This window comes from Ahaetulla prasina, chromosome 7 (genome assembly GCF_028640845.1).
Source record: "Ahaetulla prasina isolate Xishuangbanna chromosome 7, ASM2864084v1, whole genome shotgun sequence".
Lineage (NCBI taxonomy): Eukaryota > Metazoa > Chordata > Lepidosauria > Squamata > Colubridae > Ahaetulla > Ahaetulla prasina.
The window spans coordinates 96,764,801-96,780,425 of record NC_080545.1 but is presented as its reverse complement, the minus strand read 5'-3'; the positions used below and the strand labels follow the sequence as shown (position 1 = coordinate 96,780,425).

Here is a 15,625-nt window from a genome sequence, read left to right as displayed (position 1 = left end):
TCTATCATCTTTCCCCTAAGTTGTGATACTGTTCAGAGATTGCTTCTTAGTATCCCAGAGTTCTGGAGTTGATAACTTTGTAGGAGGACGGCCATGTTAATCTACAGGGGCAACAAACCCAGAGGAATCTGGTAGCCCACTTTCCAACTAACAGAATTTATTAAAAGCATCCAGCTTTCGTGAGCTGCAGGTCATTTCATTGTATGCACAGTGAGATAAGAGTTGGAAGACATTTAATCCATGTCTCCCTGTTCTGCTTCTCTTGCCATGTTAAAGCAAATAGCAGAATAGCTTGAGTTGGAAGGGCCCTTGGGGGTCTTCTAGTCCAACCCCCTGCCCGAGCAGGAGACCCTATAGCATCTCAGACAAACGTTTGTCCAATCTCTTCTTAAAATCCTGCAAGTGATGGAGCACCCACAACTTCTGAAACAAGCCCTTCCATTGATCAATTGCTCTAACTGTCAGGAAAGAAGCACAGGCAAAAAGGTGTGAATGTGAACAGCAAGAAACAGGGTAGACAAGAAAACAGGGGCACTATTGGCAGTGGTGGAGGAAACGGGGGGTTCTTGCTCATGGTTGTGTGAAGCCATAAACTGCCTTAATCAATACTTTGCCCAGGTAGGAGGGCAAGAGGTCTGGTGAGGATTTTGATGGCCGTCTTTCTTCCAGGCTCAGAGCTTCATAAGCCATGTTGTGGCTGTCATCCCTGCTTTTGATGGTTGCCTGCTTTCCCCTGGCTGCAAACTCTGAAGTGGTGCAAGACTTCAAGAATTGCCTTGAGTTCTTTTTGGATAAGTCGCCACCCGGAGATGCTCTGACGCCGGCCGACCCTGTGAGGATTTGCCAGTTTTACAACAACGCCTACCGTTTTGCCACCATGTATGACCGAGAGAAGCGCATCCCCATATACTCTGCTTACAAATGCAAACCCGGACATGGTCCCAGATATCGAGGTTGGATGATTGAGCCTCAGGTAAAGGCCCCTCTGGCTCTAGAGATGGCCTGCTTCATACTCTTTCTAACCATTGACTCAGGGGTGAAATGCTCCCGGTTCGGACTGGATCGCCCGATCCGGTAGCGATGGTGGCGGGTGGTTTGGAGAACCGGTAGCAAAAATCCCTGCCCTCCACCCCCCCACACCCAGCAGAGCCTCCTGAGCATCAGAGTTTTTTTTTTTTACTTTTAAAAGCATTTTTTCTTCAGCCGAAAAAATGCTTTTAAAAGTAAAAAAAAGCCTCTGATGATCGCGCGGCTCAGCTGGGATGGTCAGAGGCTTTTAAAACCTCTTCCGAAGAAGTTGTAGAAAAAATGCTTTTAAAAGGCTCCTCTGACGATCCCAGTTGAGTTGCCTGATCGTCAGAGGCTTTTTTTTCCTTTTAAAGGCAAAAAAAATGCTTTTAAAAGGAAAGAAAAGCCTCTGACGATCAGGCAACTCAGCTGGGATTGTCAGAAGAGCCTTTTAAAAGCATTTTTTCTACAACCGCTTCAGCCGAAGAGGTTGTAGAAAAAATGCTTTGAAAAGTAAAAAAAAAAAAAGTTGGCCACGCCCACCCAGTCACATTAACCCCACACCCACCAAGCCCACAGAACTGGTAGTAACAAATTTTACATTTCACCCCTGCATTGACCCATCTAGCTCAGTGCTTCTCAATCTCCATGGCTTTAAGCTGGATTCCAGAGATGTCCAGAATTTCCCAACGACGAGGAATCCTTGGTGCTCTTTAAACTTGGTGCTCTTCTTGCGGACATTTAACTTAACATATAACATAACATCAGAGTTGGAAGGGACCTTGGAGGCCTTCTAGTCCAACCCCCTGCCCAGGCAGGAAACCCTACACCATCTCAGTCAGATGGTTATCCAACATTTTCTTAAAAATTTCCAGTGTTGGAGCATTCGCAACTTCTGAAGGCAAGTCGTTCCACTTATCAATTGTTCTAACTGTCAGGAAATTTCTCCTTAGTCCTAAGTTGCTTCTTTCTTTGATCAGTTTCCACCCATTGCTTCTTGTTCTACCCTCAGGTGCTTTAGAGAACAGCCCGACTCCCTCTTCTTTGTGGCAACTCCTGAGATATTGGAACACAGCTATCATGTCTCCCCTAGTCCTTCTTTTTGTTAAACTAGACATGCCCAGTTCCATTATCCATTTCATTATCCAAACTAGGTAACCTCATCAATGCTCTGATGCTGTTACCTAGTTGGGTCATGAAACGTCTGCAAGAAAACAAGAAAGCTCAGAGAGGACCAGGGACCCCTCATTTCAACCCTGCGCTACAAATATTCTCCTTTATTGATTTCCCCAACCACCGGAAGAGAATTTGGTCTGACTTTACAGGAAGGCAGAGTCTGACATAGATCAATCAAGGGCAACTCTGGTGGCTCAGCAGACTAAGCCTGTTTGTTATTAACACAGCTGCTTGCAATTACTGCAGGTTCTAGTCCCACCAGGCCCAAGGTTGACTCAGCCTTCCATCCTTTATAAGGTAGGTAAAATGAGGACCCAGATTGTTGGGGGCAATAAGTTGACTTTGTATATAATATACAAATGGATGAAGACTATTGCTTGACATAGTGTAAGCCGCCCTGAGTCTTCAGAGAAAGGCGGGATATAAATTCAAATTTAAAAAAAAATCATCCATCTAGCTAAGGAGTCTCAAACTGGCGGGCCAGAGGCATCATATGCAGGCCATTCCTACCCCAGCTATGAGAAGGGGAAAATCGTCACATGACGGCAACGTGACGCAGTGAGTTTGACACCCGTGATCTAGCTGTATCTATCCATCCCCCTCCCTATCCCTCCCTCTCTCTCTCCCCCCTCGCTCTCTGTAAAAGTCATATTGCTGATACCACCAACCAAAAATGCTGGTGAGCTTCCCTTTGTCAGAAGTGTTCAAGTGAAGACTGGAAGATTTATTAGGATTGTTTTAATTTGCATCCTTTGCATTGAAAGAGATTTTGGATTCCATCGCCTCACTTCTATCATTTCTATGAGCCTAAAATTCTATAATTGTCCAGGTTCCTTCCTTCAAAGCTCTCTTCGGTTGATCCCGCAACCTGGGTTGGTGTAGCATGTTTCCCGTGAGCTACTAACTCGGTTCCATTTGTTTTCCAGCTGGTAGATCCCACTTTAGGCAAGAGCATGGAGGACGAGCGTCAAGCCAACGTTCCTGCCGATATGATAAAGAAGAGCCAGGCCATTTTTGAGGATTACACCCAGTGTTTAAGTATTGAAAAGGGACACTTGAACCCGGTGGGCCATCAGCCTGACGAAGACAGTCGAGCTGCCACTTCCACGTTGACTAACATCGTGCCCCAGTTCAGCAAACTCAACCAAGATTCCTGGGCAAACTATGAGAACCGTATCCGAAAGGAAGCTCAGGCCTGCCTTGACATGTATGTCATTGCGGGCGTTGTCCCAGGGAAGGAGTATCTCTCGGAACACCGAATCAATAAACCCAGCCACATCTGGTCCGCAGCCTGCTGTGTGAAGGATCAGAAGAAGAGGGCTTCATGGGCGGCCATTGCAAAAAACAGTGAGAATGAAGTCAAAGAATGGAGCTTGGAGAAACTACAGAAAATTCTCGCTGACCTCTATGGGCGGGAGAAAATTGATCTGTTCAACGGCTCCTGTTAAGAGATACCCAACTGGACCAGGGGCGTGCATGGGTGGGTGGGGGGTAGCAACAAATTCAAGATGATAGCTGTGACAATACCGGGTTTTTTTTACACCGAAGTAGTCCAAATGCAGACCTCTTTAATAGCGTAGGAGTAAATCTCTGTCCTTAATTAGCCACTGTTCTGTAGGAGAACCAGCAGGCAGAGCTGAGGGTGGTGGACTGAAGCAAGTCATCAGCCTAGAGTCATGTTCCCACGAACGGTCCAAGTCCACCCCCCAATTCTGTTGACCCTTTCTAGCGCCAATTTTAGAGTTGAACTTTAGTCAACTTTATTCTCGTGTGTGCGCCTCGTGTGTGCAATAAATATTCTGAACTGCAACTTGACAGGTGGTCCTGATTCTTTGCGCCTGATACTTTCCTAGCGAGAAACTATTTTCCACAATCTCTCCACCTGCATTCAGTGGGAGAGCTGAATTAACGCAGAAGAAGTTGCAAAGTGTCAGGCCTATAAATGTCATTTCGTCTGGCCCCATCCATCAAAGCAGGGCCACCTTATAGACCAGGGGTCTCCAACCTTGGCAACTTTAAGACTTGTGGACTTTAACTCCCAGAATTCCTCAGCCAGCTTTGCTAGAGCTTTGTAGAGAGCTTTGCTGGCTGAGGAACTCTGGGAGTTGAAGTCCACAAGTCTTAAAGTTGCTAAGGTTGGAGATCCCTGTTATAGAGAGAAATTACGTCGGTAAGGTAGATCTGGGTGGGGATTTGATGCCTCTTAAGATGTCATCGTTACTCTATCACCTACAAGAGTCTTGGTTGCCAACCACCAATCATTATCTGAAACTTTGAGACACAAAAGCTATTTATTTTTCATATCCTGTCTTTGGTTTGGGAGCTCAAGACGTCGTGAGTCTATGTGCCACGTCACAATGCACAGAGAAAAGCCTGATTTTGTCTTGCAAAGGCTCACACACTGCTTTCCTCATTTGTCCCATCTTCCATGTGGGTGACACATGCATGACAGGGGAGCATAATCCCCACATTCAGAGGCAACACATATGCACCTACTCCGATCAGATCCTCACAGGCAAAATGTATGCACACACTCTGATTAGTCCTTCAAAAGGAAGAACAGAAATGCAGCAAGACACAAAAAAGCAGGTGCAACGTATTAGTTAATTGCACAATGGAAACTTACAGGTGTTTCCTGTGGCCACTGCTGAGAGAGTTCCAGAAACCATGTTCTGCATGGATTAGCTTCCTTGTTTATAACTTACATATTAAATTGAACATTCCTGCTGTAAGTAATACTACGTTGTGCCTCGCCCGCCCTCCTCTCCTCAGCCGGGCCCTTCCCATCTCCTGCTATCTGAGCCAGAGACTGATAGTGAAGAGGAATGGCCTGGCACCATGCCCGGACAGAATGAGCAAACAAACCTCCCTCCTACAGCGTGTGAGCACGAAGCCAACCACGTGCTAGAATTGCCGGCAGCAGAGCAGGAGGACAGAAAGACACAGTGGACGGATCCCTGCTTCTGGAGAATGGAGAGGCGATGTCAGCAAAAGGAAGGGAGGGGCAGGCCTGGATAAGTGCTGAGTCATGGAGCCACACCCCATGGCCTATATAAAGGATCTGCTTTTTGGCATTCCTTGAGTCAAGCAAAGTCTCATCTGGTTGCTGAAGTCACACCTTGGATTCCTGCCTGCCCTGAGAACTCTGATAGGAATTTGGCAAAGCTGCAGAGGCTTCAAGGCCACGCTTGATACATACTTCCCAGACCCGGCCATCGGAGGGGGAGGGGGACACGACACACTAGGAATCAATCCGTTTGTATCTCGTTATAGTTTCTGTAGCAAAATATAATCCCTTACCAGCTTGCTGGGCCTGTCGTCATCTCGCCAGAACCTCTTTAGCCAGGCCGTTTCACAATGACCTAGGATGGCCTTCATGCAGTGGTAGGATTCAAGTAATTTAACAACTGGTTCTCTGCCCTAATAATTTCTTCCAACAACCATTTTACCAAACTGCTCAGTAAGTTAACAACCGGTTCTCCCGAAGTGGTGCGAACTGGCTGAATCCCACTACTGCCTTCATGGCTGCCATAATGGCTCTGTGGCACAAGGCCACACTACACTTCGCCCACGCCTAGTAATTCCTTACTTTGTCTTGTGACCAGCTCTCTTGACGTGGACGGAGGATTGGACTTGGAGAGGTAGTCACTAGCACCGAGACGTTACTTAGTTTGGGTAATGAAACATCTTCAAGAAAACCACCAAGGTCGGAGATCACCTAGGTCCCTTCACTTGAATGATCATCCTTTTCAACAGCTCCTGATTAGAGACAAGGACATTTTGAGATCTTTGATCTGATCAGCTCACTGTGTATAGGATCAATGGCGTGAGAGCAAAGTGCACCGGGATTCTTAAACGATGAAGAAGCCTTCAAGGTTGAGATCTTCCAATCTCAGAAGATCTTTGCAAGCGTTCCTGACAATTAGGTGGATCTGATTCCTTCTATCACCACCGCCAGCATTGTGGGGAAGAGAATGGCAAACCATCGTGCAATGCCCGTTATAGCCAGAATTGTCTGTGATACATAAAACATTTTATTCTCTCTTCAGAGGTACAAATTAAAGCTACCCAGTTCCTTGGAACAAGTGGGTTGAAAGTATTCCTGTTTATTCTCCAATTTATCCCTAAAAAAAAAATAATGCGGACTATTAACCTATCATCATTTCCAGCATTGTCGTGCATTAGGCAGGAGGTTGGGCCAGATGACCTCCAAGATCCCTTCCAACCATTGCATTTAAGATTTTAAGGTATAAAAGGTTGACAATAAAATTAACAGTTTCATCCTTGTCAAAATTGCAATATCGTGAGGATCAAAAAAATAGATACTCTTTGTCTTGCAGACACCTAAGATATCTGGCGTCCTCATCTGGGCTTGATATGAACTCAGTGACTGTCATTGTTCAACCCTGAGCTATAGATATTCTCTTTTATTTAAATATCCCACAATATTTATCGTCTGGAAAACGGAACTGCTTGGGGCTTCTTGTCTTCTGCCAGCCATTTAGCTTTCATTTATATTATGCTCCCAAGTTAGCTATTTAATACTTGCAATTAAACTTTGGGTTGACATGTCCAGCAAGACTCTGAGATATTATTTATATAAAATAAGAACAGAGTAGAGTAAAATGGGTAGGATAGGATAGAGAAGAGCAGAACAAGAGAAATAATAGAATAGAATAGAATAGAATAGAATAGAATAGAATAGAATAGAATAGAATAGAATAGAATAGAATAGAATAGAATAGAATAGAATAGAATAGAATAGGAATACTTTATAGACCAAGTGTGATTGGACACACAAGGAATTTTTCTTTTATTTGCATTTATATCCCACCCTTCTCCGAAGACTCAGGGCGGCTTACACTATGTCAAGCAATAGTCTTCATCCATTCGTATATTATATACAAAGTCAACTTTATTGCCCCCAACAATCTGGGTCCTCATTTTATCTACCTTATAAAGGATGGAAGGTTGAGTCAACCTTGGGCCTGATGGGGCTTGAACCTGCAGTAATTGCAAGCAGCTGCTGTTAATAACAGACTGTCTTAGCAGTCTGAGCCACTCAAGGACACTCAATTTGTCTAGTCCATAAGCTCTCTGTACATACAACTGGAAAGTGATAGGTCATAGATCATAAATCATAGTTTACAATCATTAATCACAAGATGCAAACAAGTGAAACATCGTAAGACAACAATAGGAGAAGATAGAAAAGATGAGGAGATGAGAAAAGATGAGAATAAGAATAAATGCCTACTACATGGCTAATCCTACATTTCACCAAAATGTGGCTCTGGGCAGGGTTGCATGGAGCTATTCCTGCCATTCTGCCATCTCTCTGTCATTAGAAAAGCCCTAACGAAAGACAGCAGAATGTGGAAAGAGAAAGTCATCTCTTGTTTTTGTATACCAGCTTATACACAAAAACTTTGCTTTAAAAGATGCTGAATAGGCTATAGATAAGCATTCTCCCTCCAGTGAACCCTGCATGCCTGGGTATCTGTGGGTGTTTCCACAAGCATTTCCACACTTTCGTTTTCTGTTTGTTTGCTTTGCTGTGATTTCTTTGAAATGAGCAAAGCATAAATCCATTCCAGGTTGCCGATTGCCTAAGCTTGGAACCGGGCCCTCCGTATCAAATGTCACATTAAAGCCAGACGCTCTGAGGAAGCGCCCTCAATTTGCAAGAACTTCTGAATAAGATAAGCCTGTTTGCTCGGGTTAAGTGAAGTCGTTCCCTGGGGGGGCCTTTTTCCTTTCTCAACTATCGGCTTCCTTGTCATACCAGGGAAACTATTTATTTATTTATTTATTTTGTCACAACAATATATGTAGGTATCATACAAAAAGATTATATAGTATATAAACACTTATATGAGTAAATATAAGGAGGTATAACCATATATATATATATATATATATATATATATATATATATATATATATATATATATATATATATATAGGAAGAAGAAAAGAAAAACAATAGGACAGGAACGGTAGGCACGTTTGTGCGCTTATGCACGCCCCTTATGGTCCTCTTAGGAATGGGGTGAGGTCAATAGTGGAAAGTTTTTGTTTAAAGCTTTTAGGATTATGGGAAGAGACCACAGAGTCAGGTAAAGTATTCCAAGCACTGATGATTCTGTTACAGAAGTCATATTTTCTGCAATCTAGATTAAAGCGGTTGACATGTATGACTGTAACTTGTTGCTGGCAATCCTTATGATTTATATTGATATATTGACCATCAATTGTGTTGTAAATGTTGTACCTTGATGAAGGTATCTTTTCTTTTATGTACACTGAGAGCATCTGCACCAAGACAAATTCCTTGTGTGTCCAATCACACTTGGCCAATAAAAATTCTATTCTATTCTATTCTATTAAGTTTAAATCTATTGGTTGCTCTAGTATTATTGCAATTAAAGCTGAAGTAGTCTTTGAACTAGCTGTATTTAGCACTCCTGCTTTTTTATTTTATTTTATTTTGTCACAACAGTATACACAAGCATCAACACAAATCAGCAAAATATCCCTTTCCCTTACTATAACAGCAGAAAAGAGAAAAACCAGAATAAGCAAGATATCCTTGCCTGGCCTATGCTTTTTCAGCAATGTTTCTTTATGATGCGTGGGTTTCGATTTGTGACTTGCCAATAAAAACTCTTCTCCCTCCCCCCCTCCCCCATTGGCTCTTATTTTCACAAGAAAGAATGTTCTTCCCGGGGGTGTCAACTCAGGAAGTACAGGAGCCGTTGATAAAGTTTTGCAGAGGAATTATTGAATCTAAAACATATAAAACTATAAATATAAAAAATATAAAACATTTGCTAGACCAATTCTAGAATACAGCTCGCCAGTTTGGAACCCTCACCACATCTCTGACATCAATACAATTGAACGTGTCCAGAAATATTTTACAAGAAGAGTTCTCCATTCCTCTGAAAACAATAAAATACCTTATCCCACCAGACTTGAAATCCTAGGCTTAGAAAACTTGGAACTCCGTCGCCTTCGACAAGACCTAAGCTTAACTCACAGAATCATCTATTGTAATGTCCTTCCTGTTAAAGACTACTTCAGCTTTAATTGCAATAATACTAGAGCAACTAATAGATTTAAACTTAATGTCAACCGCTTTAATCTAGATTGCAGAAAATATGACTTCTGTAACAGAATCATCAGTGCTTGGAATACTTTACCTGACTCTGTGGTCTCTTCCCATAATCCTAAAAGCTTTAACCAAAAACTCTCTACTATTGACCTCACCCCATTCCTAAGAGGACCATAAGGGGCGTGCATAAGCGCACAAACGTGCCTACCGTTCCTGTCCTATTGTTTTTCTTTTCTTCTTCCTATATATATGCTTATACCTCCTTATATTTACCCATATATGTGTTTATTTACTATATAATCTTTTTGTATGATACCTACATATATTGTTGTGACAAAATAAAATAAATAAAATAAAAATAAATAAATCTGTGAGTTGTACTTCTGTTACTGTCTAGTTGTAAAGCAACTAAATCTCTTTCCACTTATGACTGTATGACTGTATGACTGTAACTTTTTGTTGCTATCAATAAGGGTTAAATTGCAACCTATGACCATCATTTGTGTTGTAGATGTTGTACCTTTGATGAAGGTATTTTTTTCTCTTTTTCTTTTATGTACACTGAGAGCCTATGCACCAAAACAAATTCCTTGTGTGTCCAATCACACTTGGCCAATAAATTCTATAAATTCTATAAATTCTATTCTAAACAGGACAGGCGCAGACTTCAGCCGATAGTTAAAGACTAAGAGTTAAGAAGAAGCCTGCCTTCCATAGAAGACCTATATACAGGCAGTCCTCAACTTACGACCGCAATTGAGCCCAAAGTTTAGGTTGCTACTGTGTTTTCCCCAAACTAAGACTGGGTTTTATATTAATTTTTGCTCCAAAAGATGCAAGGTAAAGGTAAAGGTTCCCCTCGCACATATCTGCTAGTCGTTCCTGACTCTAGGGGGCGGTGCTCATCTCCGTTTCAAGGCCGAAGAGCCAGCGCTTTCCGAAGACGTCTCCGTGGTCATGTGGCCAGCATGACTCAATGCCAAAGGCGCACGGAATATGTTCCCTTCCCACCAAAGGTGGTCCCTATTTTTGCTACTTGCATATTTACGTGCTTTCGAACTGCTAGGTTGGCAGAAGCTGGGACAAGTAACGGGAGCTCACGCCGTTACATGGCAGCACTAGGGATTCAAACCACTGAGCTGCCGACCTTTTGATCGACAAGATCAGCATCTTAGCCACTGAGCCACTGTGTCCCCCAAAGATACATTGTGGCTTATTAAGTATTATATTAATTAAATATTAATTATTAATGCACTTCCTGACTCTGTAGTTTCTTCCTCAAACCCCCAAAACTTTAAGCAAAGACTATCTACTGTTGACCTCACCCCATTCCTAAGAGGTCTGTAAGGGGCGTGCATAAGAGCACCAGCATGCCTACCGTCCCTTTTCTAATATTCCTTTTTTACTTACTCTTTTCATGTATCCATATTATGTTTATACTTTTACCCATTATCTTATATATGGTTGACAAAAATAAATAAATAAAAATTTCCAGTTAGGTCTTATTTTGGGGGAAATACGGTACTAAACGCCTCCGTCTGCTGACGATCTTAACTGGGGCTTATTTTGGGGGTAGGGCTTATATTACGAGCATCCTGAAAAATCATGCTAGGACTTATTTTCCGGTTGGGACTTATTTTGGGGGAAACAGGGTAAGTGAGAAATTTGTTCAGTGAGTTTTGCCCCATTTTACAACTTTTCTTGCCACATTTGGTAAAAGTTTTGTTGAGGGAAAATAGGATCATATTTTTTATTCACACGTGTTTAACCAACTCTCTATCCCAGTCACACTCCTGACTTGAGATCTGGCACTTTACCACAATCCATTCTGTCGGTTTTCCAGGATCCCATTTGGGAAGCAGAGAACCCCAGTCCATTTCCTCCAATCTTGCCTGAGTCAGAATAACAGAACAGAATAACAGAGTTGGAAGGGACCTTGGAGGCCTTCTAGTCCAACCCCCTGCCCAGGCAGGAAACCCTACACCATCTCAGTCAGATGGTTATCCAACATTTTCTTAAAAATTTCCAGTGTTGGAGCATTCACAACTTCTGCAGGCAAGTCGTTCCACTGATTAATTGTTCTAACTGTCAGGAAATTTCTCCTTAGTTCTAAGTTGCTTCTTTCTTTGATGAGTGTCCACCCATTGCTTCTTGTTCTACCCTCAGGTGCTTTGGAGAATAGTTTGACTCCCTCTTCTTTGTGGCAACCCCTGAGATATTGGAACACAGCTATCATGTCTCCCCTAGTCCTTCTTTTCATTAAACTAGGCATACTGAGTTCCTGCAACCGTTCTTCATATGTTTTATCCTCCAGTCCCCTAATCATCTTTGTTGCTCTTCTCTGCACTCTTTCTAGAGTCTTCACATCTTTTTTACATCGTGGCGACCAAAACTGGATGCAATATTCCAAGTGTGGCCTTACCAAGGCCTTACCAAGGCATATATATATATATATATGTTTATATACTATATAATCTTTTGTGTGATGCCTATGTATATTGTTATGACAAAATAGATAGAGAGATAGATAGCTCCAAGGTCCTTTCCAACTCCATTCTGACTGACTCAGGTGAATTGCTGCTTTTTTCTTCCTCCTTCAGCTCAACTCACTCTGCAAACTGACTTTCACATCCAGAAAACAGAGCTTGCCTGGTTTTACGCGAGTGGAAATGAGAGACATTAAAGCGGAACAACCCTGCATGAAAAACTCAACATATTGTTTTGGGTTTTTTGGGTTTTTTTTTTAAATTTATATCCCGCCCTTCTCCGAAGACTCAGGGTGGCTTACATTGTGTAAGGCAATAGTCTCATTCTATTTGTATATTTATATACAAAGTCAACTTTATTGCCCCCAACAATCTGGGTCCTCATTTTACCTACCTTATAAAGGATGGAAGGCTGAGTCAACCTTGGGCCTGGTGGGACTTGAACTTGCAGTAATTGCAAGCAGGTGTGTTAATAACAGACAGACTTAGTCTGCTGAGCCACCAGAGGCCCCTTTTTGCTTGCTTTATAAACGTCCTTTGCTTTGTCTGCTATAAAAACTTCCATCAAAAGCTACATGCATTGCATTTAAATCAAAGGCCAGCCGATGTAAAAATAGCAAAGATAAGAACAGAAATGAAATAAATATGTAAATAAATAAATTTCATTGGAGCACAAATTGCTTTATTTCAGTACTGGAGGCAGTTGAAACTAACTGAAAAAAGGAGCAGGGGATGCAACCTCTCTCTCTATATATACAGTCCAGGTAGTCCTCGACTTACGACCATTACTAGGAGCAGGATTTCCATCGCTAAGCAAAAGGGTTGTTAAGTGACTCAGGCCCAATTTTATGACTTGACATTTGACATTTGTTAAGCAAATCATTACAGTTGTTAAGTGTATCACATGACTGTTAAGCGAATCCAGCTCTCTCCCACCCCTTCCCAACTGGGAAAGTTGCAAAAGGTGATGTGCCTCGCCCGCCCTCGTCTCCTCAGCCGGGCCCCTCCCATCTCCTGCTATCTCAGCCAGAGACTGATAGTGAAGAAGAATGGCCTGGCATGCCTCCAGCCCCCAGCCCTCACACCATGTCCGGGCAGACGGAGCAAACAAACCTCCCTACAGCGTGTGAGCATGAAGCCAGCCATGAGCTAGAACTGCCGGCAGCTGAGCAGGAAGACGAAAAGTGGACAGATCCCCGCTTCCGGAGAATGGAGAGGCGACGTCAGCAAAAGGAAGGGAGGGGCAGGCCTGGATAAGTGCTGAGTCATGGAGCCACACCCCATGGCCTATATAAAGGATCTGCTTTTTGGCATTCCTTGAGTCAGGCAAAGTCTCATCTGGTTGCTGAAGTCACACCTTGGATTCCTGCCTGCCCTGAGAACTCTGACAGGAATTTGGCAAAGCTGCAGAGGCTTCGTGGCCACACTTGATACAGACTTCCCAGACCCGGCCGTCAGAGGAGGAGTGGGACACGACAGGTGATCACACGACCCCACAACCATCATAAAGATATCCTGGCTGCCAACGGCCTGAATTTGGATCACCGGACCCATGAGGATGCTGTGATGGTTGTAAGCATCTTCAAATGATCACTAAATGAATGGCTGTAAGTTGAGGACGGCTGGAATGTCAAACGTCCGACTAGCACATCCAAGGAAAGCAGCCACTCTCAGGAACTTTAAAATTCCCCCCCCCAAGCGAATTTTTATTGGGCACACCATTTCGACACTGAAGAATAAAAGCCGACTCTGAGGTTTTCCTGTGCAATGCTACGTAGTTGAACATTGGTTTCCCCTTCTTCCCACCCAGAGGGATCGCACTGTCCAATTATGAATCAGTCTTTTGTTTTGAGAGCAGTTCCCCTCTTTGTCAGACACCTGCAATAGTGACCTTGGTGGTGTCTTGGCTCATAGGCTCACGGTTTATTCTTGGATCGTCTGCATTCCTTCTCACCCATCCCTCCCCCGCAGTTCTTTGGCAAGCTGAACAGCGGTAAGTGTCCAAGTGGTTCAGAAACTGTTCCAACTTGACTCAGAATATGTGTGATCGATTGCAACACCAAAGTATTTGATTAAATTGTTCAGTACAACAGGTGAAGCAGTTAGGGAAAAACTGTAAGGTGTACGAGGGCAGGACTACAAAGACCATGATAGTTTTGACAGAACAAAGAGGCAGTACGTCATGTAGTTTCTTTACGGAGGGTTATTCTTACAGAGTTTATTTTCAACTGCCTTTCAATTTCAGAGCCCATCTTTGCTCTTATTCTCCCAGCCTAGCCACTTTTCTTAGCCTTTTAAACGTTTTATGGATGAGCTAACTATTCCCTTCCCCCTGAAGGTCCATGGATCAAACCTAGTTTGATCTTAGAAGATACAGTAAAGTGCGGATAAAAATCACTACTCAGCAGTTTCCAGAATCTCTGTTCATGTTAAATTGAAGACAGAAGGTGGCAGCAGCGTCCTGTCTAATAAAACTCACGAGAGTCCTTTAAAGCAGGGGTCTCCAACCTTGGCAACTTTAAGATTTGTGGACTTCAACTCCCAGAATTCCTCAGCCAGCAAAGCTGGGAGTTGAAGTCCACAAGTGTCGTGTCCCACTCCCCCTCTGACGACCGGGTCTAGGAAGTCCGTATCAAGCGTGGTAACGAAGCGTCTGCAGCTTTGCCAAATTCTTCCGAGGTTTCTCAGGGCAGGCAGGAGTCCAAGTTGTGACTTCAGCAAACTAGATGAGACTTTGCTTGACTCAAGGTTGGAATGCCAAAAGCAGGTCCTTTATATAGGCTGTGGGGTGTGGCTCCATGACTCAGCATTTATCCAGGCTTGCCCCTCCCTTCCTTCTGCTGGTGTCGCCTCTCAGATCTCCGGAAGCGAGGATCCTCCCACTTTGAATTGTCTTCTGCTGTTTGAGAAAGGGAGGGGTCAGAAGGAATAGGCCCGAGTAATTCCAATCCGTGGCTGACTTCCTCTGATGGCTGAGCCAAAGGAACACACGCCGTATGAGTGAGGTTTGTTTGTTCATTCCTGACATCCTGTCTGGGCATGGGGCCAGGGCCGTGGGCTGGAGGCATGACAGGCCGTTCATCTTCATTATCAGACTCGGAGTCTGATAGCAGGCCTGGGAGGAGACGGGAGGGGCCCGGCTGAGGAGAGGAGGGAGGACGAGGCACAACAACAAGTCTTAAAGTTGCCAAGGTTGGAGACCCCTGCTTTAAAGGCTTACTAAAAGAAGGAGGAACAGCAGCAAAATAAAGGAAGAGAGAGAGAGACAGAATAGAGAAGAGGGAGGGAGAATAAGGAGGAGACCCCTTTGCAAAAAATGGACAGGATGGTCTTCCTTCCTCAAATTCCATTTGCAGATTGCAGACACCCCCTCCCTCCTTCTCCACCCGGCAGGATTGATGGGAGTGGCTGCAATTTATCCTCTATAAAGTTTATGTATGTTGCATAACACAATAATTACTGAGGAAATATATGAAAGATACCTGGGTGGGAATAATACATTCCAATGTATCACATTGACATTGAGGGTCATCGTAAAAGGGATGTAAAGGACACCTGTCTTTCCTGACCTTTAGCTGTTGTAGGGAAAGGGCCTCAGGTGGAAAAATCCTCCCTGGATCTCTCAAATATTTTCTCATCTTTTCATGGTAAAATATTTATCCGATGAGGAAGTAGAGGGAATCCTTCAGTGGCCACCAATAGCAGAAGACTAGCTTTACCCAGTTCCTCCAACCGTTCCAAAACATATGAAGAACGGTTGCAGGACTTGGGTTTGGCCACTGTAGATATAAGAAGGACTAGAGGGGACATGATAGCAGTATTTCAGTATTTGAGGGGT

The 15,625-nt window shown here is 43.4% G+C and overlaps 2 protein-coding genes across 3 annotated transcripts in view; both read left to right on the top strand.

Annotated features, from left to right (window-relative positions):
- Positions 1-15,625, top strand: part of LOC131201789 (uncharacterized) — a 169,899-nt gene that overhangs the window by 148,565 nt on the left and 5,709 nt on the right. The window contains exon 8 of one of the 2 annotated variants that reach the window (XR_009156005.1): positions 8,469-8,552. The exons of the other annotated variant lie outside the window; for it this stretch is intronic. The gene's annotated coding sequence lies outside the window, so the exon portion shown is untranslated. Of the gene's footprint in view, positions 1-8,468; positions 8,553-15,625 lie in introns of those variants that run through there. 2 annotated transcript variants of the gene reach the window in all.
- LOC131201790 (endonuclease domain-containing 1 protein-like) lies at positions 64-3,999 on the top strand. Its single transcript, XM_058190003.1, has 2 exons — positions 64-973; positions 3,111-3,999. Exons 1-2 carry the CDS (start codon positions 689-691, stop codon positions 3,630-3,632), a joined length of 807 nt encoding a protein of 268 aa, XP_058045986.1. The 5' UTR covers positions 64-688; the 3' UTR covers positions 3,633-3,999.